The 24,956-nt window shown below is 38.6% G+C and overlaps 1 protein-coding gene across 3 annotated transcripts in view; it reads left to right on the forward strand.

Moving 5' to 3' along the window:
* The window catches only part of ATP11B (ATPase phospholipid transporting 11B (putative)), a 108,949-nt gene that overhangs the window by 72,333 nt on the left and 11,660 nt on the right, over positions 1 to 24,956 (forward strand). For 2 of the 3 annotated variants that reach the window (XM_019532779.1, XM_019532780.1), the window contains exons 22-28: positions 910 to 1,055; positions 1,862 to 1,921; positions 5,440 to 5,567; positions 6,771 to 6,909; positions 12,959 to 13,024; positions 13,350 to 13,453; positions 14,693 to 14,858. In XM_019532779.1, the coding sequence (XP_019388324.1) occupies positions 910 to 1,055; positions 1,862 to 1,921; positions 5,440 to 5,567; positions 6,771 to 6,909; positions 12,959 to 13,024; positions 13,350 to 13,453; positions 14,693 to 14,858 (809 nt within the window). Of the gene's footprint in view, positions 1 to 909; positions 1,056 to 1,861; positions 1,922 to 5,439; positions 5,568 to 6,770; positions 6,910 to 12,958; positions 13,025 to 13,349; positions 13,454 to 14,692; positions 14,859 to 17,062; positions 17,149 to 24,956 lie in introns of all 3 variants that reach the window. The other variant, XM_019532781.1, reaches the window with a different exon arrangement.

Genomic DNA, 24,956 nt, shown 5'->3' on the forward strand with positions numbered 1-24,956 from the left:
TTCCTAGATTGCACCTCTGCAGTGCCTAATCATCTTGTTCATATATAAAAATGAAAGGAAGACAAAAAGCTGCATCAGAAAAATCACATCTTGTTTCCGTACTCATTTCTGCAACTCGCTTACTTTCCCTTCAGATCATTCTTTTGTATTCTGTATGAATTAAAAAGGTGGCTCTTGCCGTTCAAAAAGAACTGTAACAAGCTTTTTCTGGATACAAAATGGATGTCGCCTTTTGTAAGGCATGTTTCAAGTAAGCAAAAATCTCATTCCTTGGCTCTCTCGCTTAACACCTCATTTCTCTTTATTTCCACATTTCATTCCCAAACTGACAAAAGTGTAACAAACTTTCTTTACTAAGTATTTTCACTTTCCTAATCCGCTTGGAGAGGACCTGCTGGGCTCTCCATTATCTGTATCCTTTAACAACAGTATCCTTTCAAAATTGGTGTGTCATTGTACAGTGGAGAATTACATTCCAGATGTAATAGCTTTGCTTTGCCCTTTGTTTTGAAACACATGAACCGGGAACCCTGGAATTCTTAAATTGCTGCTTTTCTACTATTTTCTAGTTGTGTTTGCCCCTTTGCAGATACCTGAGAAATTGCCCTACAGCACTGAATTGCCAAAACAGGTATAAAAATGGAAAAAACTTTTTCAGGCAGATTCCCTTCAGATCAATCAAAAGTACTCAGCAGTCGCAATCTGAGCCAAAAATTAGGCGGTCACTCATGTTTTCAAATGTAGTCACCAAAAGAAAAGTAACAATTGATATGTTTAAATGGGAGTCATTGGCTGCCAAGTACTTGTAAAAACTGGATGCTTGTAACTATGATGCTATGCCTTACAACTCCATTTACTTTTCTGCAGTATTTACTCTAATTTCTTTTTTTTCCCCCCCAAATCTTACAGGAATCATGGGTAAAGAAGGAAGACAAGCTGTTAGAAACAGTGACTATGCAATAGCACGGTTTAAATTCCTCTCAAAGTTGCTTTTTGTTCATGGCCACTTTTACTATATTAGAATAGCAACCCTTGTACAGTACTTTTTTTATAAGGTAAGTCTATTCCCAGGTCTTTGAAGTAACTGCAGTTGTTTTCTTTGCATGAAATGTATTTCAGATGGTTTTAAATGTTTAAACACAAAATAGCGTATTAAATATTTCTATGCTAATGTTCACTCTGGGCATTGATGCCGCAGAACCGATTTTAGTCTCCTCTAATCATATATATTTTTCAAGAAAGATTTTTTCCATACTACTCTTGTGAAAGTCCCACACAAAGAGGACACTGATTCTAAAGCAGGGGTGGGCAGTTATATGGGCTGGAGGGGGGCATTTAATGAGTTTTGGTGAGCTGCTGAGAGCCACGTGCGTGCACATGCTCCCCCACAGCTGGGCTGGGGCTGGTGGCTGAGTGGGAGGCAGAGCAGGAGCAATGCCACTGTCTGCCTGGGGACCAGATAAAATTAGTTGTTGGGCTGAATCCAGCACGTGGGCTATATTTTGCCCATCCCTGCTCTAAAGGGTAAAGAATGGAAATGACTGCATGAAAAAAGCAAGTTGGGGAAAAAAGAGAATTTTTCTCCCAAATCTTTCACTTAAAATTTCTTTATATGCACAGCATTTGTGTTGCTATTAGAAATCCTTATATGGGTGTGATTAAACTGAACCTGTGTGGGTTCATCAGTTTTCAGCAAAAAATAAGACCTGTTTATAGGGTGATGTTTTATTAGTACTTTGCGTTGTAAAGTAAAAATGGAACAGTTTGCTCTTCATATCAGCTTTATACGAGTTGTCATTATTTTCAGGGTGGGGTAGTCTGTAGCACATCTCTAACCATCTCTTTCATTTTTGTGTTTCAGAATGTGTGCTTTATTACACCACAGTTTTTATATCAGTTCTTCTGTTTGTTTTCACAACAAGTAAGTGCTAGATGCCTTGTATTTAAGAATGTCTTGCTGTAACTCACTAGAGCAGTGGGGAGGAAAAAAGTGATTTCTTTGCCCTGTTTTAAAAATATAAAGGTATACATGTTAGGGGTGTGTGAAACGGGCCGTATTCGATTTGGACTCGGCCCGAATCGGGGACACTGATTTGATTGAGATCACTGTCCTGATTCGATTCGGCCAAATCTTAATCTGAAGATTCGATGCTGCTTCAGCCATAGACGCAGCTTTAAATGGTTTTTTTATGTACCTTGAAGTACCAGGCGCAGCTCGTGAATGCTGAGATGGTGGGGCAGATGGAGCGTCTCACAGGAGCATGCGTGGGCCCCCCACAGTGTGCTTGGCAGCGAACCCAGAAGTGGACTGGAAATACTTCTGGAAATACTTCCAGTCCACTTCTGGGTCTGCCACCAAGCATGCAGGGGACCCTCCCCCTCTGCGTGCCACTCCAGCTAGGCAATCGGCTGCAGGGAGACCCCAGGTGCCTCCCCAGACCCAGGAGGCACGAGGAGTCCCCCCACGCACTCCCCGGCGAACCCAAAAATGGACTAGTAGTGCTTCTGGTCCACTTCTGCTGCTGAGCGTGTTGGGGACCGCTCCCGTGGGACACTGCATCCACCTCAGCATCTCAGCATTCACGAGCTGCCTGTTATCTTGAAGTATGTAGAAAAAACATTTAAAGCTGTGTCTCTGTCCGAATCATCGAATCTCTCTGAATCAATTCAGAGGGTTCCAATTTGATCTGAAGAGATTAAAGGGTCTCCTGACTGGATCTGGAGATTCAGCCGCTGAATTGGCCGAATCTGCCAAATCGAATCAGCGACCGAAGCTTTGCGCAGCCTTAATGCACAGAGAGGCAAATAATTTTTGTGGTATCGTGTTTTTGGACTAACTGTAGAATTGGGAGAGTTGTTGGAGAAGCTTTTGGGCACCAAGTGCCTGTCCTCAGGTCTGAGAGAGAGGTGGATGGAGCCTGAACTAAAAGAAGATCCATGTCACTGAAAATAATCTGCTTGTAGGGATGAAGAGGGGCTATGAACTAGGGGTGAAGAGGTGTAATCAGAAGCCATTACAAGACAAAAGAGGTGCAGTAGAATAGACAACCTAGTAGGTGGCAGAGCAAGACTATTCAGGAAGGGGATAGTTATTACCTGTGTAGTGCAGGGAGATTACTGGCAGTATTTGTTAAGTTGTAATGAACCATAAACCTGCTGTCTGTTTTAAGTCCAGATTTTTACTGTGTAGTAGAGTAAAGAATTTCTGTTCCCTTTTGGAGGTGTTTTCTACTAGAGTTCATTCTGATAGTTCCTACCTAATTTCACCCATATAGTATCAACGAGGGCATTTGGTACCCTGGATGAGATATGCCACATCTTTTGATGTACATGTGTAGGATGACATCATCCACAGTGAGGAAGGGTAATTGATTCTGGAAAACTTGTCCACCAGTTCTGCCTACTTGCTCCTGTTTTAAGATATTGCAAAAAATCTTGGCCCTTGGAGTTTTCTGGATTGTCACTGCTATAACAGCACTCCAACCCTGTTGCATACCTACATATGCACACATGCACACACACACGCGCGCGCGCGCGCACACACACACACACACACACACACACACACACACACACACACGCTTGTGTGTGCATCCATAAGAGAGAGGAAAAGTAACTCATTTTAAATCACTATTTTCATTTGAAGTCAGGAATAGTGTCCTTTTAATGTTAGTGACTTTATAAATAAAAGTAAAAAAAAGATGCACTACTAGAGAACAGTAGGAAATTTTATGCATGAACTTTGCTATATCTTTTGACAACTAAGGATTTGGGGATTTTTTTTGCATAAACTGCATGTTATTCAGTAAGCCCATGATTAATACTGTTTCAGACATGCAAAAACACAGTAAATGATTTCATGGTGATTTCATTTCCTTGAGCATCTGTCTCTTAATATGACACTTTAAAAATGCATTGTTTTGAAATAAGTATCTATATGTGGCAACTTGGCCACAGAGCTTGTGTGAATAGATAATTCCAACATATTGGATATTCTGTTTTTCTTTTTCCCCTTTGCAATCTGACGTCTTTAACTCAGCTGTTTAGTTTTTATTTATGTTAAAGAAAACATCTTAACTATGAAGAAAATATAAATTATACTCTTCCCAGCACACTTTCCTTGACTTGGATTCCACCCTCAGTGCACTCTGTGTTCTGGTACTTAAATGCATGTGGAGCAGCTATTTCTGGGAAATGGATATGGGTCACAAAGTGGTTTCTTTTATTGTTGTTTTCTATATTCTTTTACTACATGCATGTCACGTTTAGACTTTTTTAAAGGTGTTTGTAAACTCTGGTCCATGATTTTTCTCATGACACTGAAAAACTAGTTTGCACTGTGGAAATGATCAATTCCAAGTGGACAAACAGCACCATAAACATAGCCAGCCTCATTTTAAATATAAAAGCAAGGTACCTATCACGGGTAAATTTTCATTAAATCTCTGAGCCATTAGTTTTCCGTCCAGTAAAGTCATTTCTGTTTTGCTGTTGTAAATTTAATAAGCTAAGCCATGTTTATGAAGTAACAATTGCAGAGTTCGGGGATCTGAGTGTTTTTTTCACAGCTCTGGGCCATGTAACTTTTACAAAAAGTGGCTTTCTGTGCAAATATGCACCAATTTGAAGCTTAGAAAACTGGGCCAAGAGGTCTGTTGTTTTCTTTGCAGTATATTCAGTGTCAATTCTAGTACAATGGTAACTTTTACTCTTAATAAAACCATGAGCAATCTCTTAACATCGAGATCATAGCCAATACAAACTTTTACAAAGTAAGATAGCATTAGGCCTCGAGATTCTAGGTACCACGTTTCACTTTTACACTTGTGTTTCCTTGATTCTGCTGTTTGTTTCTAGCCTATGTGTAAACTTAAGCTTCAATTTAGTGCCTGCTTCACAAAAGTATATTCCCGTTTTTTAGTTTTACAAATTTTTGTTTAAGCAAGACAGGCAGAGTTATTTATTTCTCTGGAATCAGGAAAAGAGATTTCTAGTTCTTTACTTCCGTATCTGATCTAGGAAATCAGTGATGTGCCTGCTGTAACTGAAGATCCTGAAGAATGATGCTAGTATGTTATGTTACACCCAGGAAAAAGAACAGATCACAAATGCAATATCCAAACTAGGACATACTTTGTATGCTCTATTCTGTGTTTGCATAGCACCTAGTTTAGTAGCATCCCAATCCATTACCAGAGTGACTGAGCACTTGTAGTATAAACAGTAATAAGTATATGACTTGACATGCAGTGGAGTACCCTTTTTCTGCATGCATGCATAATTTATAGATTTTTTTTTCAATATTGGTGTACATTTACATGAGTTTAGGTGGATTTGTAACTGCTATTGCCATGCTTAATTAAATGTTTTCTAATATAAGTCACTTTGCCTATTTCTTTATAGACTACTCAAAATAATTAACTGTATTTCCATTTTCAGACTCTGTATGACAGTGTGTACTTGACTTTGTACAATATTTGTTTCACTTCCCTGCCTGTCCTCATCTACAGTCTTTTTGAACAGCATGTGCACCCGCATGTATTACAGAGCAAGCCAGCACTCTATCGGTATGCAATCCCTTTTTAACTAAATGCAGGAGGAGGAGAATGTCAACAGTAAAACTTTCTAATAAACTAGTGCTGTCAGGAGTTATGTTGCTAATGTTCTAAAATTACTGAATTCACTTCAATTTGCCCAGTATTTTGTTATTCTGTATAATTTATTAACAACCTTCGGGGGGCGGGGAATTGAATAAATATAGTTATCACTATTACAGATCAGTCAAAAATATTTTTGTTTCTGTCCACATCTTATACATCAGCCCCACGTTGAGAAAAAGAACAAGTTCTCCTACAGTCAGCTGGTGGCCAGAATAAGTGTTGGGGAAAAGGCAGCAGTCTGTACTTCTCTCCACAGACATGCACGCAGTCATGGTGGAGGTAGATCATATTTTCAAAATGAAGACATGGGACAGTGGTTGGGGCAACGGAGTCACAAGTACCAAAACTGTGCTCTGCTGTAGGAGTAGAAGTCCTCCAAGTGACAAGCTGTGGTACTGCACCCTATGTACACCAGACTCACTATGGAGTTGTGCTGTTGTGGATGGGGTTTGTTTTTATTAACCTCTAATGCCCAGCTGCATACAAGAGGTCTAAAAATATACAGTAGCTAAAACCAGCCTCACTTACAGTTCCTTTAAGCAGAACAGTCTATCACAATAGATTTTTATTTTATTTTTTTTTGTGTAGGGGTGGGAGGGTTTAATACATTTGTAAATTAAAACACAAAAGTCAGCAGACATTGACAACATAGACTTATTACGGTTTACAGCAAAGCTGTTGCAGCATGCAAGTATCAGATAAAAAATAAGTACAACTTTAAAAGTAGTTTCCTGTTAGCTAAGATTTAATAGTAAAGTCATAGGGTATGGTTGTCAGGAGATCTAGTTTATCTTTCTTAATTCTCCCACCTCAAGGGAATGTCAGCCTTAGCCATTCCAACCTTGACCTCTTACATGCCACTGGCCTTTTTTTGGTCATTCTTATAAAAGTAATTAAAGGTCCTTGCATGCACCAAAGATGAATACTGTCAGGGGTCTCAAGGTTCCCCACATTGATTATTGAAATAATTGTTATCTCTTCGGATACACATAAATGCATCTCAGATATATTAGATAATGAATGATTGTTGCTATTTTGAGTAAATGCAAAATCACTAGCTGGTTTTATGAAGATGGTCTGAAATCTAAAATATCCATTTTATTTCCACAGAGACATCAGTAAAAATGCCCACCTGGGCTATAAACCATTTCTTTATTGGACTGTCTTGGGCTTCTGTCATGCATTTGTTTTCTTTTATGGTTCATATCTTCTGATGGGGGAAGACACTTCTCTACTGGGAAATGGCCAGGTAAAACATATCACAGGAATCATAACACTATATAATCAGTAATTTTTATTTAGTTATTTAATATTCTGCAAAATTTCAAGAAAAATTACTGCAATAAAAGACCATAAAATGGAATGTGTTAGATAACTTACCTATAGCCTTTTTTTTTTTTCAAGACTTTAAAAAGACTTTGTATACTAAATCAATGCAAAATGTGTTTAACCGCTTTTCCTTTATCGCATTATTAAAATCTTTAAGAGCTTAAAATGGAAAATACTGACAAAGCTAAAGAGAATAGAGTCTACTAAATCATTCACATGATCATCATTTCTCATCAGTTTATGCCTGCATATAACACAGGATTTTATTCACCTTCTTTCCAATGTGGTAAAACACATAACGTTTTGAAAATTAACAGTAATTATTGAAAATCAGTATACTTTCTAGGCATGTAGGATTTGCCCTGTACAGTAGTCCTTCATACAGCAAATGTTCATGAAGACCTGGAGGGGTTTTCAGCACGTGCGCTGCTCTGTTTGACTAACATTTTCTTTTAACAAAGAGCAGTTAGTAAGTGGTATCCAACTGAGAGCTCATGGCTGTTTGCTAGGCTCAGAATTTGTTATTAGAAAACTCAATATTTTGAATTTTTAAAACTGTGATGTTGCACTTGGGTTTCTCTTGACAACTTACGAGGACCTTAACACTTGGAATATTTAAAACCAGAGTTTGAGGACAGTCCTCAGAATATTTGTTGCTGATTCTTTGATTTGCTACATTTTTACTTCCTTATGCAGAATTCACTATCTAATTATTACTGTTCTGTTTGTGCAAACTAATTAACATAGACCATTTACTTATATGCTGTTTAACTAGATTCATTTTCCATGATGTACATTTGATAGTCACATAAAAATTATACTTTTGATCAAAATGTCTTTCTATGATTTTTGACGAAAGGGAAAATAGATGCAGAAGGGAGAAGTTGCATACTGAAAACCAAAATAAATCTAAATTAAATGAATTATGTTTGTCCAAAGTGTTTCTTCAGTTCCACAACTCTTAAGATGTTTGGAACTTCTTGAACCAATTAAGGTAGCTAGTATCCAGTTCTTTTTGCCCTTATAAAGCTAAAATAGGCAGCGATTCATTTCTTTTTCTCATTATTGCACACTTGTTTCTTTACAAATATTTTTAATATAACCCGGTAGCTTTTGTTATGGCTAATGTAACACAGTATCCAACGTGCATTTTATAGTACAAGTATTTTGAGTTCTTAAATGTACTAATAGCATAACAGATTTCTTTCCTGTGCAAACCAGTGACCAAGAAAAAAGTTCACATAGAAAAACTGTTTGGTATATTTAGTAAAGTCAAAGCAATAGCATTCCTTGATCTTCACAATTTTTGGTTACTGATGGTCACTTTCAGGAACTTCAGAGTGGTGGTTTAACATTTTTTATGGGATTCCATCTGCAGTCTGTCCTGCTTTTCTGTATGTTTTTGATAGTAAATACTTGGATTTCCACCTTATGTATGTTATGAGAGATGGTCTTCGGGATAAGCATTTGTCTTAAACATGACCAAAATCTCTAGCAGTCTTTTGTGTGGTGTGGAATATATTTTGATACTTATGGAGAACCAACATATTTGTCCTCAAAACTCCAGAAAGATTGGAAGCAAGGGGTTGTAGTTTAATTAAGCCGCAGGTTTATTGACTCATCTGAGACCTACTTGGCAATAAATCATATGGTGAAGGTTGTTATTCCTTCTTTAATTGTTTCTGCCTGTTGAAAGAATCCCAGCAGCCCTTCTCACCTCCGAATCTGCTCCAAGCCTGTTGCTGAGATCCCCTGCTTACCCTTCCCTGAGATGGGAGTCTGTAGTTAAAGGGGTATTGTCCCCGCACCTAACCAAATGTTAGCAGCCCCAGCCATCATTCCTCATTTTTTAATTTCCTCATATGTTGTGAACAGGATGATCTTTAAACAGACCCCTAACATCTTTCTTGGGATTTTTTTTTAGTATTTTGGCTGTCACAATAAAAACAAGAAGAGACAGGAACTGTGTCAATTTGTCATTGCCTACAATAGAAATTTACTATTCCGATGCCTCCAACACCATGTAGCTCACAGTATGTTTAATGCTAACAGTTGTGGCTACTTCTGTGAAACTAAGATTCAGAATCACAAAGTACAACATATATTTACAAGGGATTGTACAGTTTAATAGACTAGTTATTTATTTTAGCACCCAATTTAATTACCTGCTATCCTCACTTCAGTGCAACTCTTGTCTGTGCACCTTATTGTTAAACTCTGAATGCCAAGAGAACTATATGTTACCATATAAGGATTTTTTCCCCTGTGATATGTAACTTCAGTGAAGGTGACTAGTTGTCTTGGAATCTGTAATGAAAATATATACGAGCATAGATTCTACATAAGCTGGTGTCCTAAAGTTGTTGCTGTTTAGTGGGTTATATTGCAGTGTCAGTTTAGGCAAACACAGAAATATGCATTTCCCCTGCCTGGTATGCTGTTATGTACAGAAGAATGATTTTGGTTTGAGAGGCTGTCAACCATTACCTTTATATAAATGCTTCAAAAACTAAACTTCCCTAGAGATGCACATTTTTATTTTGCTTCTGTAACGTAAGGGTTTTGGGGGTTTGGATCAGGTCTGTGAATACTTCCAAAGAAAGGCTCCCGCTGATGGCAGGTTAGTCACTGTGTCCCACATTCTCTATATATGTGCCATAATCTATTCACACCATTGTAGCACAGCCCTTAGTACAACAAACTGCAAAGTGACCAGTTGCAGCAGTCATGCTTGCAAAAGAAATCTGCTTAAGAATTTTCAAACGTTCCCTTAATCCTGTAGATGTCTTATGGAAAGAGCCCACCTTTCTCCAGGTTTCCGAACAAAAAAGTATCTGTTTTCTAATGAATGGGCAAAGGTCAAACACTGTTTTGTGTGGCCAAAGTTGGACAGTTTCATAGTTTCTGGGGTCGGAAAGGACCTGAACAGATCATCAAGTCCGACCCCCTGCCCTGGGCTTGAACGAGTGCTGGGATCATAATACCCCAGCCAGATATCTATCCAACCTCTTCTTGAAGACTCCCAAGGTAGAAGAGAGCACCACCTCCGTTAGGAGCCCATTCCAGAGCCTGGCAGCCCTAACTATAAAGTAATGCCTCCTGATAGCAAGCCTGAACCTGCTCTCAATCAATTTGTGGCTGTTATTCCTTGTTATCCCAGGTAGTGCCTGGGGGAACAGAGCCTCACCTATTTTCCAGTGGTTGCCCCTGGTGAGATTATAGATGGCCACCAGATCCTTTCTCACTCTTCTCTTGTGGAGGCTGAATAGGTCTTAAAACAGTGGTTACCTGCTCTCTTGAGTGCAACTTTGAGTACTAGTTGAAAAGTAAATGTTCAATACAGCTAGTGAGGGTACCGATCACCTTTTTGAGATGTTTAAGTCATCAAGCAGTTGTGCCTCAGAGCTAAAGAGTTTTACTAACTGATGTATATGTTTCCTCCTTTGTTGTAACATGACTTCCTGCTTGTATATTCAGAAAGACCTTGCTTTTGCTGATTTTTTTTTTCTTTTTCTTCTTAATAGTAAAGGCCCTTAAATTTACTATCAGTGTGATAGCTAATCAGTCTCATTCAGACTTGTTGGTATTAAGCCACAATAAACCTGTGGCTTAATTTTGCAATACTAAAAAAAAAAAAAAAAAAGTAAACCACTTTAATAAAACAAATGGTTAGGTTTTAAAGCAGAACATATTGTGCACATTTGGACTAGCAGTTTTGCAAATATGAATTTTAAGGAGCAGGTTTGTGTTGATCGCACGTAAATTAGCTATTTTAAGTTCTGTAAATATAATTAGCTGAAAGGTATTGGCATGTTAGAATCAGAGCTTTCATAGTCTATTTTGATTGCTGATCACATCCAGAGCATGAGTTCAGTGTCTTCTAAAAGCTTATTATGGGAACATAATTAAATAAACCACAAAATGGAGCAGGTCCAATTTTGGCTGTCTGTGTTAGTGCTGGATTCTTGTTGGAGCTGGCAAGACAGTGTGCCCATGTAGGATATCTATGATAGGTAGTGTATTAGACTGCTAGCAGCTTCATGATGGCAAGAAAAAATCAGGAGAAAAAACATTAATTTTCACCATTAATTGAAGTCTGATTTTATTTTAAGAGTCCTTTAGGAGTAGCTTTCCTGCACTGGTGCTGAGGTTTGGACCAGATCACCTCTGGGGCCCTTTTCAACCCTATTATTCTATGAACTATTAAGTGTTTTTAATATAAAAATAAATGTCTGCTACAATCCTGTGCCTCTTAAATATTATGACTGGCAAGGAATAACTTTGTCCTTAATTCTGGTTTTTCTTCTTGGAGCAAAGCAAAGTAAAAGGTATAAGACAGGGTGTGAAATTCGTAAATATGTTTATGGTTTAATTGCCTTGCACCATTTCACTGTACTTCAATTTGATCTTTTAGTTCTTTTTCCCCCTTTTCACGCTGTGCATGTCTTCAGATATTGAAACCTAACAGGCAAATGGTAAGAGTTCTGTTAGAAAAAGAGAAGGTGATACAAAATATTGTATCCAGTATTTCACAAAGCCAAAGGATGCAGCATCCATTCTTTTTCAAAAATAAAATGGCTGCAAGAATCTGTTCATATTTTATATTCCATCTGAACAAACATGTAGAGTAGCGTGAATTAAGACACTTTCTTTCAGGGGGCATTCATGTAACAGCAATGATTTAATTTTTGTTTGCAAGTTAAATGCTAGTATGCTGGGGTTTGTTTTGTTTTTTTTAAACGTTGATCGGCATACTAGCTTTTAAGACACTAAGTAGTAACAAGGATCTAATATCTACTGAACTTGTACATTGAGGCCAGTCTCATCGTTAATGCACTGAAAACCCACTTTTCTTGCTCATCTAAAAACATGAAAATGTGCAGTATGGCAATGTGGGGATACGCGTGCACTTCTTTTAAAATGAAAGTCAGTTCTCTAACATGGGCTGCAGCCGTGTTAATCCCAGTTTCTTTATTGATTTATTAAACTGTCAAAGGGGATGAGTTTTATTGCATATCTGTCTCTATGTCCTCTCTTCCACATGGTCTCCATGCTTGCCTTTTAAATGATACCCTATAAACAGTATTGAAATTTACCAGAAGTAGATGAAGAAGAAATTTACTTCATCTGAACGTATTTAGTGTGCCAGTCATACAACATTTTAGTGCCGTGGGCCAGCATCTTAAATTTCACGGTGCTTGCTCGTGAGAACAGAGGAGGCAAGCAAAGTAAGAGTGACTTATATTTGTACAGCACATGGGTATGCAGTTGAGACAAGCCCAGCATTTCTGCTTGTTGGAGCTGGGTTTTTAACACTGCAGAGCTTGTTATGAGTTATGATAGTTTCATGTATGAGGACAGGGAATGAAGAAAGCAGTAGACACAAAGTGTTTGAGTGATAAAATTAAACTTTGAGATGGTCAGCCTTGAAATAAAGTGTCTTTTCTGTCGTGCTGTTTGAAAAGCATAACAGCACCATTATTTTTGAATTGCAGATTGTTGTTTGAAAATGTGAAACCCTCAAACGATGCTGCATTTTTAAAATACCGTTTAATGTTTAAGTTTGTTATTGAGCAGTTATGTTCACTTTGAATGGAATACCTGTCATCTGATAATTGCAGTTTAGTTGGATATTAACCCGATTAATCGGTTGGTGACTTCACTTTCCTACCACCTCATTTTACTGTTGAATTTATTTCATTTTCCACTATAGATTCATGGGGGTTTGTGTTTTGAACCAAGGAGGAAGATTCCTCCTTAGAGTGCTGTAAATCTGGACTCTTACAGGATATATTTTTCCCCTTTGTAGTTTGTGCTGTAACCTTGCTTTCCTTACTGTACTTAGTGATCAGTCACAGGATGCTTATAAGAGTAGGTTCATTACTAGAACAAATTTCTGAAAGCTCTGATTTATTGCATTTGATATTAACTTATTTTCTATAATGTCTTTTGTTTTGTGTTTTGTTTAGATGTTTGGAAACTGGACTTTTGGTACCTTGGTCTTTACAGTTATGGTCATAACTGTAACATTTAAGGTATGTTAGTAAACCGTTTACCCTCATCTGGGAAATAGTTACATGACGAATAGTTAGCATACATTTCAAAATGATTTCATAATAGCATCAGTACAAGAATATTTAATTCACATTTTCTCCAGGAGTTAGGGTAGAGTATTTTTTGTGGTTGGTTTTGCTCATGGTGTAGGAGTTTCATTTTACAGCTTCAGGCTTTTCAAAATGAGTTAATGTTAAAGAACAAAGTAAATTTAATAGTTTTAAAGCAATGGTGGCTTTTTGCGTAAATGAAGAGAAGTGGTTTATTTAGATATAAATTGCTAATGTGTTCTGCTTGTGTTTTTAGATGGCTTTAGAGACTCATTTCTGGACTTGGATAAACCATTTTGTAACCTGGGGATCCATTGTATTCTATTTCTTATTTTCCTTGTTTTATGGGGGAATTATCTGGTAAGTAATCTTTTCTGTCTTTTTTTTTTTTAACCTCTCTGTATATATGTTATTATATTAAACATGTGATTGAAGAAGATAGAGGTTGAGGATTGTTTTAGTAGGTACATCCTGCATTCTGGCTATCAAATTAACAGCATTGCAGCTGTTAATTTTGTTGTAGGAGAGAAGAGGAAATGGCTACTGTTCATTATGCTGAACATATATGCTCCTTTTCCTGCTGCATGCGCAACATGGGCGCCCCGGTTGCCTCCTGCTGCGTTGCCCTATTCCCATGAGTGGGAGCAGGAAGCAGAAGCTGGGGACAAGGGAACTCAGGGCATTTATACACACGTTTGTCTGCTCCAATGAGCTGGAGATGCAGCATTTCAGAGCAGACTCCATTAATCGAGTCTGCTCCACACATGAGCTGACACGTCTGGTGCTGCATCATATGCATTTGTATAAACAGCAAAATGTGCGTCAGTGCACAGAAAATGGTGGGGATGCATTTTTGAACTAACACGCTTTTTATGTGTTTTAGTTCAAAAGCGTGCCACCTCCATTTTCTAGCGCTAATGCACATTTTGCCATTTATATAAATTATACAAATTTCACCATTTATACAGATGCACGCACCAGGCACTTTTAAAAGAACCTGGCACTGCGGTGCAAGCATGTGTACCCTCAGAGCTCTCAGCTGCAGCTGCAGCTGCATCAAAAAAAGAGGGGAGTAGTCTCAGGGGGCTGCCATTTGGACAGACCTGCTTTAAATGAAGTCAGTTTAACAATTAGAATATTTAAAGAGAATTTTGTTAATCATGTCCTTTATAGAAGAATCACATCTGCTACTACAGAGATACGCAAACATCATATATGTGCATAAGTGAAGCATGCTATATAGTCGGAACCCATCACACACAGGAAGGCAATGTTTCCGCTTTGCTTTTCTCCAGTTTTCTGTTAGGGAGCAGTTTTAAGATGAGGAACTTTAAAGAAGCTTTTCCTTAGGCCTGCAGCAAGGATAGTGTGATCCCTAACTTCACTAGGCACACTCCTCCCCTACCATTATCACCCACTTCTTAGCTGTTATGCATGTTAAATGGTTCCTTTCAATGGACGTTTCGGTACTGTAACCCGGTGCTCCGGCTTATTCTGGAGACCCATATAAACTAAGGATGAATGGACAAATGTGTGTTAGTTTTGTTTATTTTGTACTACTTGGCTTTATTCTAATTGCTACTTTGGTAATTTTTTCAGGCCATTTTTGCATACCCAGGATATGTACTTTGTATTTGTTCAGTTGCTATCAAGTGGTTCTGCTTGGTTTGCCATAATCATCATAGTTGTTGCTTGTTTGTTTCTCGATGTCATGAAGAAAGTGCTGTTTAGACATCTACAACCAACAAGTACTGAGAAAGCTCAGGTAATATTCTTTTTTATATACAACATATATTAAAAAAGAACATTGTTATTAAATTGTAATGTAAATGGATGACTAATTAGTCTTTCTCTAAATATCACTTCCTGGGCAAGAACTTAAATAGCAATAATGCTTTAGCATGTAAAAGTGTTCTCGTTTGATAACATAATTAATGTAAATGATGCACACCTATTTAGTATTGTCATCAGTTCTAAATAACTTGTGTACTTGGACTAAAAAAAAATCATTTCTGAATAAAGCTAACCTATGAATTTATCCTGACAGACCAAAAGCCATTCAACCTTTAGCAATCTAGTTTATAACCATATACCAGAACACATTTCACAGTGTGCTATTTTAAAGCTAGTAATTACATTTATTCTCTATTTTTCTAGCCTAAAATTTGGTATCTAAAGGTGTCGGTGATGTTTTTGAATAGTTGTGCTGTAATAGGGGACAATAATTAAAAATAATGTTGCTAGCATCCGGCTTTCAAAGCTGTTTCACATCAAATATTACAAATGTAAAAGAATGAAATTTTTTTTCTTCTTTACCATCTGGTGATAAGACATTCCCCTTAGTAAAAATTCTGTCATAGGTTCCAAGAGTTTATTTGGCTCTGGTTTATGGAGTTGAAGAAAACTCGGTGTGATTTTCATAAAATTGCAGCTTATAAGGGTGATTATGACCATATAGCGTGATCCCCTGTATAACTCAGGTCAAATAGGACTTCTTCGAATTCATTTTTTTAAACTAGAGAATAACCTTTAGAAAAACATATAATCTTACTTTTTAAAAATATTGGTGATAGAGAAACCACTGCAACTTATTGTTCCAGTACTTAAAAATATGTACCTTATTCCTAGGCTCAGTTTGTCTACCTGACCTTTCATCTAGTTGGTCTTGTTATATACTGTACCTTTGTCTGAGATTTGAAGAGCCCCCTATTAGCAAATTTCAGTTCTCCGCTTGGGCACATGCAGACTGTGACCAAGTCACACCTTAACCTTCTTTTTGTTAACTAAACTGTTTGAGTGCCTCAAGTTGTTCACCATAACGGAAATATGTCCCAGTCCTTTAATCATTCTTTTGGCTCTTCTCTGTATTCTGCCCAATTTTTCAACATCTTTCCTGAACTCTAGTCACCGAAACAGGACGCAGTATTCCCGTAGCAGTCGCGCAGTGCCAAATGATGCCCTTTTGCTTTAGAAGCAGTCCCATTAAATTTCATGGGACCATTCATGCAGTAAAGAAATACCTTGTTAGGTTTATTGTCACTGATGTAGCACAGGATTCTTTTCACATTTGTATGTCATTAGATGTGTTAATTAAATGCCTATTTCAAAAAAGAAAAAGAATTCTACCATCCCTCTCAAAGCACAGAAAAGTACAGTTTGATTTTTTTTTTTTTTTTTTTTTTTTTTCCTTCCAGCTATCACGTTAAGGTGGTAGGTTGACAGTTAGGAAAGTATCATGATTTCTAAGATAAGCATTTTTTGTATGATAGCCATTAGAATACTAAATATGGAACCCAGTGCTGCCATTTTAAGTTCACTCTTCGCGGCGTGACTGCACTTGACATCAGTCTGAACTAATTCCAGTGCATTTGCCTTATAAAAAAAACCAAACAAACAAATCCCAAGAGTTTAGATGACAGTAACTGAAATTCAGATTATAGCATATTAAAACTAGTGGTTCTCAAATCACACTAAAATTATATGCTGTTTTAGTTAACTCTCTCTTAAAATTAAATCTGGTAATAGATCATAAACGGACACTACTGAATAAGCAACAGCTAGTCCTTTCCATTTTGAAAGGCTCGTAAATTAAGAATTTATGTGAATAATTTGCAGAATGACTTGATTGACTTTCCTACTTGGACAGGCTTTCCCTGGGTGTTCTCTGAGTGAATGTGTGTAATATTTATGGTAGTATAGGAGTAAGGGTAGCATATAGGGATGCGTGGAAAAGAATTGCATATGGGGTTTTTCCCTTACTACAAAAATTAAGGAACATGGTCTCCATGAAGAGTAAAAGAGTGATGGAACCAGGAACTGTCCTGTATATCAGTCTCACGTGTTCTGTGTATGATGTATATTCCACTTAAATAACAGAATGTCTCTAAAAACCTGTCCTGTGTCTTTCTCTTAGAAAAGTGCTACTTCTTACTGACGTATGTGTTCCATCCCTTCTCTGTCCACTTATAGATGTACTCCAACAGAGTTGCTTTAAGTGACGAATTCATCGCACTGCAGCCATTGTCCAGGGCAAGGAATCAGCTGAGCAAAATTAGGTAGAGTAGGAGGGACAGTTCCTCATCAACTCTTATGCATGCTGCAGGCCAACTAACCAGCACTGAGAGAGATGGGAAGAGGCATGAATATTAGTGGGATGAGAGGGCAATGTCTGTAGTGCAGATTCTTTCTATTTGGCATCTTTCTTGGCTTTGCTCTGTGGTTTCAGGCCAGTTGCTTCTCCTAAGTAGCATGTGTTGGACGTTCTCACAGGGGAAAAACCCTAGCATGATGCTCAACTTACAGGCAATAAACCTAGTCCTCCTTGCATCCTTTGTTAAAAATAATCAGTTTTTAGCATGGTTCCCAATGCTTTTGATTTATGTGTAGTCAAAATTAACAGTGCTTTCTGCATGTTGGACAATTCAGCTTTGTAAGGCCACAGCAGGAAGGTCCATGTGTGTTAGGAAGCCAATTCTTGCAAGTTGTTTGCCCATTTTAATTTGCTTTTTTACTTGTGTTGTAAGTGCAGAGAACATGTTTTTGGTGCGTGGGGGGGGTGTACTTATGCGGCTACTAAGGCTTTTAATGTTCTTGCTTCTGTTTAGTGCATCTATGAAGTGAGTGGTGTTTTGTTTTGTTTTTAAATGTATTATGAATGTCTTCTGTCTCCAGAAGTGTTTGGGTATCAAGTACAGGAAGAGATTAAAGTGTGCTTGTCTGTCTAGGTGAAATACCAAAATGCTGAAATTTTTTAAGTGCACCCAAACTAAGTATGTGAAATACTGTAGTACTTAAAATGTATAATTGTAAGAATGGAATACAGCATACACAAGAATAACATATCTGACCTATAACAAAGATTTAAGCATCAATTTTTCATCTCATTCTTATCCAGGGCCCCACTTTTGCACCAGCAAATAATTAAAGGCACAGGTTTTCTTTTCTTTGTGCAGTTTTGCTTGGATTTGAGGCTCAGCTGATGTCTGCAAATGATTATAGGAACGAATTTTCATCCCTCAAAATAGGGTAAAATAATAGAGAGGAAACTGACCTTGGAAGTATTAAGTGCTGTACTTTAAACAGATAATTGAGACAATCATGACTCAAATCCTAAGGTATATATCAGTTATATACTTTGTAGTTACTCTGCCAGCATGGGTTAGATCACAACAAAAAGAAATGTGAAATAATTATTCCATTCTATTTGTTTACTATCAAGCAGTGGTACTTTTGATATGACTCACTCTAGCAGAAACAACAGGAAGGCTGTAGCTTAGATATCTGAACATCAGGAGAAGTAATCCTCTAAAAATTCAATGCTAATTAACGTTTAAAGGAAGGCAAATTGGCAAGATGCCCTTTTCCATTTTGGTAATCTTACCAACTTGTCTTGATTTTTTTTTTTTTTTTTTTTTTTTTTTTTAAGCTAAAAAATTATAGTTCACTTTTAAATTGTTGCCCCATCTATATCATACAAGCACTTTGCCTTTTTCAAGTCATGTTTGCATTAAAACTTGTTTGCTCATGCTGGATCAATACAATGAATGTCTTTGAGAACGTGCTGCGTGGCTGTACCAAAGGAAAGGTTTTATGACCTTAGGGATAAACAGTATGTGATGAGTTCTCTTAAACTGAGCAGTTTTGCAGTTGCACTACTAGACACTAAGAAAAATGTAAAGCTCTCTGCAGAGGCATCATTTGAATGCTTTTCAGTGATAAAACCCTAATAACAAATTGCGAGTACATCTGTAAATTCTGTGATTCTGTAATTTTCTTCATACTAAATAATTAACTGAAAGTATTTGAAAAATTGAGAAACTTTTGTCAATTTGTATCTGATTATGTGAAGCTGACTCTAATGTAGGCAAGGTTTTTAAACTTGGGCATCTAAAGTTAAGCACTTAAGTCTGTTACGTATTTGCCTAACAGCAGTGGCCTTATATATGTGTATACACCCATTCTGTCATTGTGAGGTAGAGCAAGCAAGAACCAGCGGTATGTTCAGCCAAAGTAGTACGAAACAAAGTAGTTGAAGTCTTCTCCTGAAGCTAGACTACTTCCACGTTTAGAAACATCAGTTTCACAGATGGCAAGACAACTTAATGCAGCCTGTTATTTGAGGAGCAGTAGTAATTGTACTCCTAAAGTAAATGATGTGCAAAAATCAGCCTTTTTGGTTAAATGCCTAAAACAACACACTTTCTACTGCAGAATTTCTTAATGCAAAAAAGAATATGGTCCTCTTGTGCAAGCATTTTTTATTTACATGTATAAAGTCTACAGGGGATTGCACAGGAGCTGAATTGCACAAGATGAGATTAAACTCCTTTAGGGCCTTGGTCAGTTCAGCAAAATTGTATAATACTGAAACAGATTTCAGTATGGGGTGGCAGGTGGTTCTTGCACCTATAGTATAGCAAAGAGCATGTGAATTAAGGATATTTTCTGTGGATAGTTACACTGCCATCCTTTTGCGATGTAATGCAAGAGAAGAATTTGATTGCTAGATTTGCTGTCTTATTCCAAAGGCCAAGGAGATTTGGAGATGCTGCAAAATAGCTGGCATTCAAGAGCCATCTCTTGGTCAAGCCTGAGTCAGATTTCTTTTAAGTAGTTCCCCAAGTTTTCAGATGGGGCTTGGTAGCTGCCTACTAAGTGGAGCCATAATGTAGACCACTAAGAGGAAGAGTAATCATGCCCATTGTTGTTATTCTGAGAGGCTCCATCTATCCTGAACAAAACACTTAATTTAGGAACAACTAAAGCCAGCAGACAATTTCTGTGGAGTCCAATGGGTGTCTCCTCATCCCCTTCTTTTAAAAAAAAAAAAAAGTTTATTTACAAAAATTCTAAATGAAAAATTGGAAAAACCTGGAAATGAACAGTCAGTTCAGTAAGCAGTTAGTTATATAGCAGTTGCCACCCCGCTTCATTTGTACTGATTGCCTCTAGGATTAACTGAATCCTGTTTTTTGTCTCTACAGTGTTCAGCAACATATTCCCATACACTGCTTGAATTAGTGTATTGTGTTCTTAATTGTGTAGTAATCATATTGAAAGGAATATAGATACAGGCCAAACCCAGTTTTGTGTCAACTTTTTCTATTAGAAAAACTGAGTTCTATTAACTTGTTTTACTCTGCTGTGTTGGTTGCAAAAAGGCAACATTTTATTATAATATAGATGACATGAGATGTGTGGTGTTATGAAATAAATTGATTCGTTGCCCTTGTAGGTACATACAACACACTAGTTTATATTTTTAATTTTATAGTACAGCATCCGACACAAAGATCATCCTGTCTTACTGAAAGAGAAACGCTGTTCTTGTGTTCCAGAAGATTCACTGGAATTAGAATTTTCTAAATTCCTGTTTAGACTTTTTACATTTTTTAAAAAATGATGCTGTGAGGAATCAGAATCAAGAGGAAGCAGTCAATATAAGGCAGACAGGATGGCAGTGGAGAGCAACGAGGAAGTGGCTAGATGCCTGATATCCACATTAGATTTTTCCTGTAGGTGTCCTTTTAGAATTTTTTACAAAGGAAGTGTGATATGCAGGTTGATTCAGCCTGAGGTACCCCATTAGGAGCATATACCCATATAGTCATACCTTTAGTGGACTACCTCAGGCTGGATTAGAATTACCCTGTATTTGGGGGTGTCACTTGCCTGCAACTCACTTTCAGGTTTTTATTTCGGGGATTGTAGGTGAGGTTCCAAAACGATGTGCAGCAGAAGGGATTTATTCCAGCAGATCTTGCTAGTTCTGCCAAAGTGGATCTCCTGTCCACCAGAATTCCCCACGTCTAGTCTTGGCTTCTCCCCTTAACTCAGTTGCTGCTCCTTTCTTTTCTCCCACCTCCGTGCACTCCTGCTTTTCCTGGAGCTCTCCCTCTAAAGGCTGGAGAACATGGCTCTTTGTACCAATTCCAGTCCAAACTCATTGTGTTCTAATTACTGCCTCGTTGTGATTCCTCTCCTTAAGTATAGTCACATTTGGTTCTAGTTGGCAACTCCCACAACAGAGCCTGGGGCCAGAAACAGGCCCCCTTCTGTCCCCGGTGTAACTCGACCAGAGCCCACCCTTCCCCATAAATGCCTCTGCGCACCAGTAAAGGTCGTTGACAAATTATATTCTGTGGTAACATTTCTATGCTCCGATAAATCATTCATGATTTGCATGGCGTTGCTGATGACGTGCAGAAGTTGTCATCTTCTTTCTTCCACATAAACAAATGGGCGTCGTTCTATCAAGAACATGTCAAGTAGTTTTACAGATTGGTGTAAAAGTGATTACTGTGTCTGTAAATTAACCTGAATGTGGTGCTTTATGAGATTTGTTGCTTTTCTGTCCTTCTAGATGGAAGACGAAAAGGGTTCAGTCAGCTCAGCATGTGACTTTGCTGAAAGCAGGCACAGAGGGGAGGACAGTAGGCAGCTGCTAGCTGACCCATCTAGCCAGCAGGACAGTTCTTGCGTTCACTAGGTAGTACTCCCACTCTCCCATAATGTGTGTAGTCAATCATTGAATCATCCTTAAAATTGCCATGCTTTTGACATTTACAAGAGAACATACAAGTGGCATGTTTTTTTGGGTTTTTTGCTTAACAGACCAAATCACTAATTCTAATGCATAGTTAGTATTTAGTTGTTTTATTTTCCTTGATTCATTACATTGAAGTTGTCCATTATCCTGTGAAACATTTTTCATTACAGCAACGTCTGATACTTCACCTCTGAAATATAACTTGGAGGACACACTTAGGGTTTTCCAGAGAGCGTTTTGGACTCGGTCCAAAATCTTGTGTCTCGTTGCATTCTGCTCCGGATTTGTCTCTCTTAAATCAGGATGTCATCTTAGGTAAAATATAAATATAGTTGTTTTTATTCACAGAAGGTAAGATTTCAGGAGATGCAGGTGATGAGAGGAGATTCCTCACTAAGTGGGGAAAAAAATAAAATCTTGTTCGAGCAAGCAAATATAAAGAGAACATACCACAAAACAGGCCTCCACCCTATTTATTTTCAGCCTGTGTCCTTGCCACACTCTTATGTTTGTCATTATTAAGAATTAACTGGTGTAGTTGACTTAAGGAAGGAGAGAGTTTGGGATCTCGATGTGGCATCAGGTGTTCACAATTTGGGAGCATCAGAAGTAGTACTTCAAGAGCATTTAGTGTCCACTGTTGTAAGGGGAGGATAAAAGTAGCAAACATGGACTCTTCCTGTTGACCTACATACGGTCATGGTCACTTTCTCAAACAGGTGGCACTAATTTTTAAATCCCAGTTAAAGCCTTGGGTACATAATAGGCCACTGTTGCATAGCATAATGGCAGAGGGCTAAATTGACTGTAAGCTCATTAGAAATATTGTATTATACATTTCACTTTTAAAAAAAATGTGTTTTGCGGTGCAGCTTACCGGCTTTTCATGTTTTTGTAGCTGATACTCATTTCAAGGTTGGGGGGGCGGGGTTCCAATCCTGGTAAGTCTTGTTTGCCCAGGAAAAGCACAGGATGCTAAAGTCAAGGGAGACAAAGGTGGTTGTATGCTCCCATGTCCTGGTGGCAGCTGTTTTTATCCTCTTGGTACAAGTTTGCAGCCCTGTTGCGGGGGTGGGCAAAATACAGCCTGCAGGCCAAATCTGCGGTGGGTCCCTCGGTCCCCCCAGCACAGGCACAAGGGGGAGACCAGGCTGTGGTGTGTGCAGCCAGCCCCACTGCCCCAGGCATCATGCCACTGGAGCGGCATGGCGGTCCGACTCCATTTCCCAGTAGCCCAGTGGTGGCAGCTCCTTCTGGCTGTCTGCTGCACCCAGCCCCACTGCCCAGGCACGCTGGCCTGTCCAGCCAGCACCCACCACTAGAGACAGGACCCATGCAAGTAGGGTGCTTGGCCAGGCATCCAGGAGCAAGACAGGCAGGGGGGCCAGGGAGACCCCAGGATTTTGGGGTGGTGACAGCGTGGGGCCAGAGCCTGGGGCAGAGCCACGATCCGCTGCCCACACGGCCCCGTGATGGGTGTGGGTTCCATGGGCAGGGCCGTGCAGGGAGCAGATCATGCCTCTGCCCCAGCCCCATACTGTCGCCACCCAAAGATCCCACCCCTTACAGCTCCCTGCCTGCCCGTGGCCTCGTTTACATCCACCCAGCCAAGTGCCCTGCCCACATAGCCCATCTTCAGGCCTGTGACAGGGATTTTTGCTGAACTATGTGTCTCACGGCCCCACATAATTGGCCACCCCTGCCCTGTTGGCTGCTTTTTGTAATAACCTTCAAGTGTCATTTATACCAGCTGGGGATTGTTGGAGTGCAGCCTTGCTTTGACTGCATCCCTGACACATCTTCTGACACGAACTCCAGGGGCAGGTAGCTCTGGCTCTGCACCAGACAGATATCCCCACAGCTGAGTGGTAAAGCCAGCCTCACAGCTCCTTCAGCTCATGAAGTACGGTCTAGGTTCTGGTTCATAAAATATCTATAGAAAATGGGTTGCAGTCAGACTTAATGAATAGCAAATTGGCTTGTCACTAGCACAGATAAATTGAGAGGTAGTGTACATCTGCTAGTAATGGCCCATCTCTAGAGACTGAGAGAAAATTATAGGCAAGTACGTGGGATATTAGGGAATACATACCGTGTATAAATAAAGGAGTTCCTTTTTTTTATTTGATCAAATAGCATAGTATTTTTTCTGATAATTTATCCAATAAAAAAAACTACATATTCCTGAGTTGGAGTCCCAACCTTAATGTTCCCCATGAGATATTTTTAAGGCAATGTTCTGTGATATATTAAATCACCTGCTGAGAGATGTCATCAACTTACGATGACTTTTCAAAATTTTGGTAGGAGCTGAGAGCAGTCATTGCTTCTGTGGGGATACTTGTTACTTCTTGGGAATAACCCTAGCTGCTAGCACAGAAGTTTTTTATATCCTAAATCTTTGGTGGGATTAATTAACAGCTGCCCTCAATCTGGACCTGTTAGCTGGTGATCATAGATATGTTTGTGATTAGAAAAAAGATTTTAGTGTAAATTGACCCAGTAGGTAGTCAGATTATTGTAACCGTTGACAATATCTAGGATTAAATTGCTTACCTCTCCATCTTTAATTATTATGCTGCTTTGAATAACTGTTCTCTTGCCTGGTATCTATAATTAGGTATTATACTTCTCTCTGAACTCCTAGTATCTGTCTTACGCGTATTGAGACTACCTTGGTAGTGAATATGTTTTATTTCTCCCTCACCGTGGTCAAATGAAAGTTGGTTTTATTAGGCAAGCTGGAGTGAAGAATGTCCTTGAACCAGTACTGAGAGAACCCAAATGAGATATTTGCTCAGCAGCCTGAATCGCACTGCAGCCACTAGCTAAATGTTAATAAGTAGTATTTTCTTAATTCCTAAACACTAGAATAAAAGCTTGGAGATCAGAAAAGTTTGAACAGCTGGGGCTTATTCCAGGGAGACATGAAAGAGGGTGTACAGAGTATTTTATTTTGAAAGAAATTCTCTTAGTGCAAGCCACAGTACATCTAGGAAATACTGGGCATGTTTGGAGAACATTTGTTCCCAAAGTAACAGCATCACTTACAGAATTGTACTCGCCTACATCAATCACATTAGCATGAGAGGTGGCATTTAGGCAGCTGATTAATGCAAAAAAATGCTATACATTTTTTTAGCCACCTGATTCTTTCTTTACACCCCAAGTACAGTATTGTTTTGTGTTTCATTATGTTCATAGTTGCATAAAGAATGAACAGTGGCATGTACTTGTTCCAAGAAGCTCACCTTTCAAACTCCAGTCCCTAATGGAAATGGTTTATTTCTGTTGTATCATCTCTCATCAGATGCA

Source organism: Crocodylus porosus, unplaced genomic scaffold, assembly GCF_001723895.1.
Source record: "Crocodylus porosus isolate Cpor-Errol unplaced genomic scaffold, CroPor_comp1, whole genome shotgun sequence".
Classification (NCBI taxonomy): Eukaryota; Metazoa; Chordata; order Crocodylia; family Crocodylidae; genus Crocodylus; species Crocodylus porosus.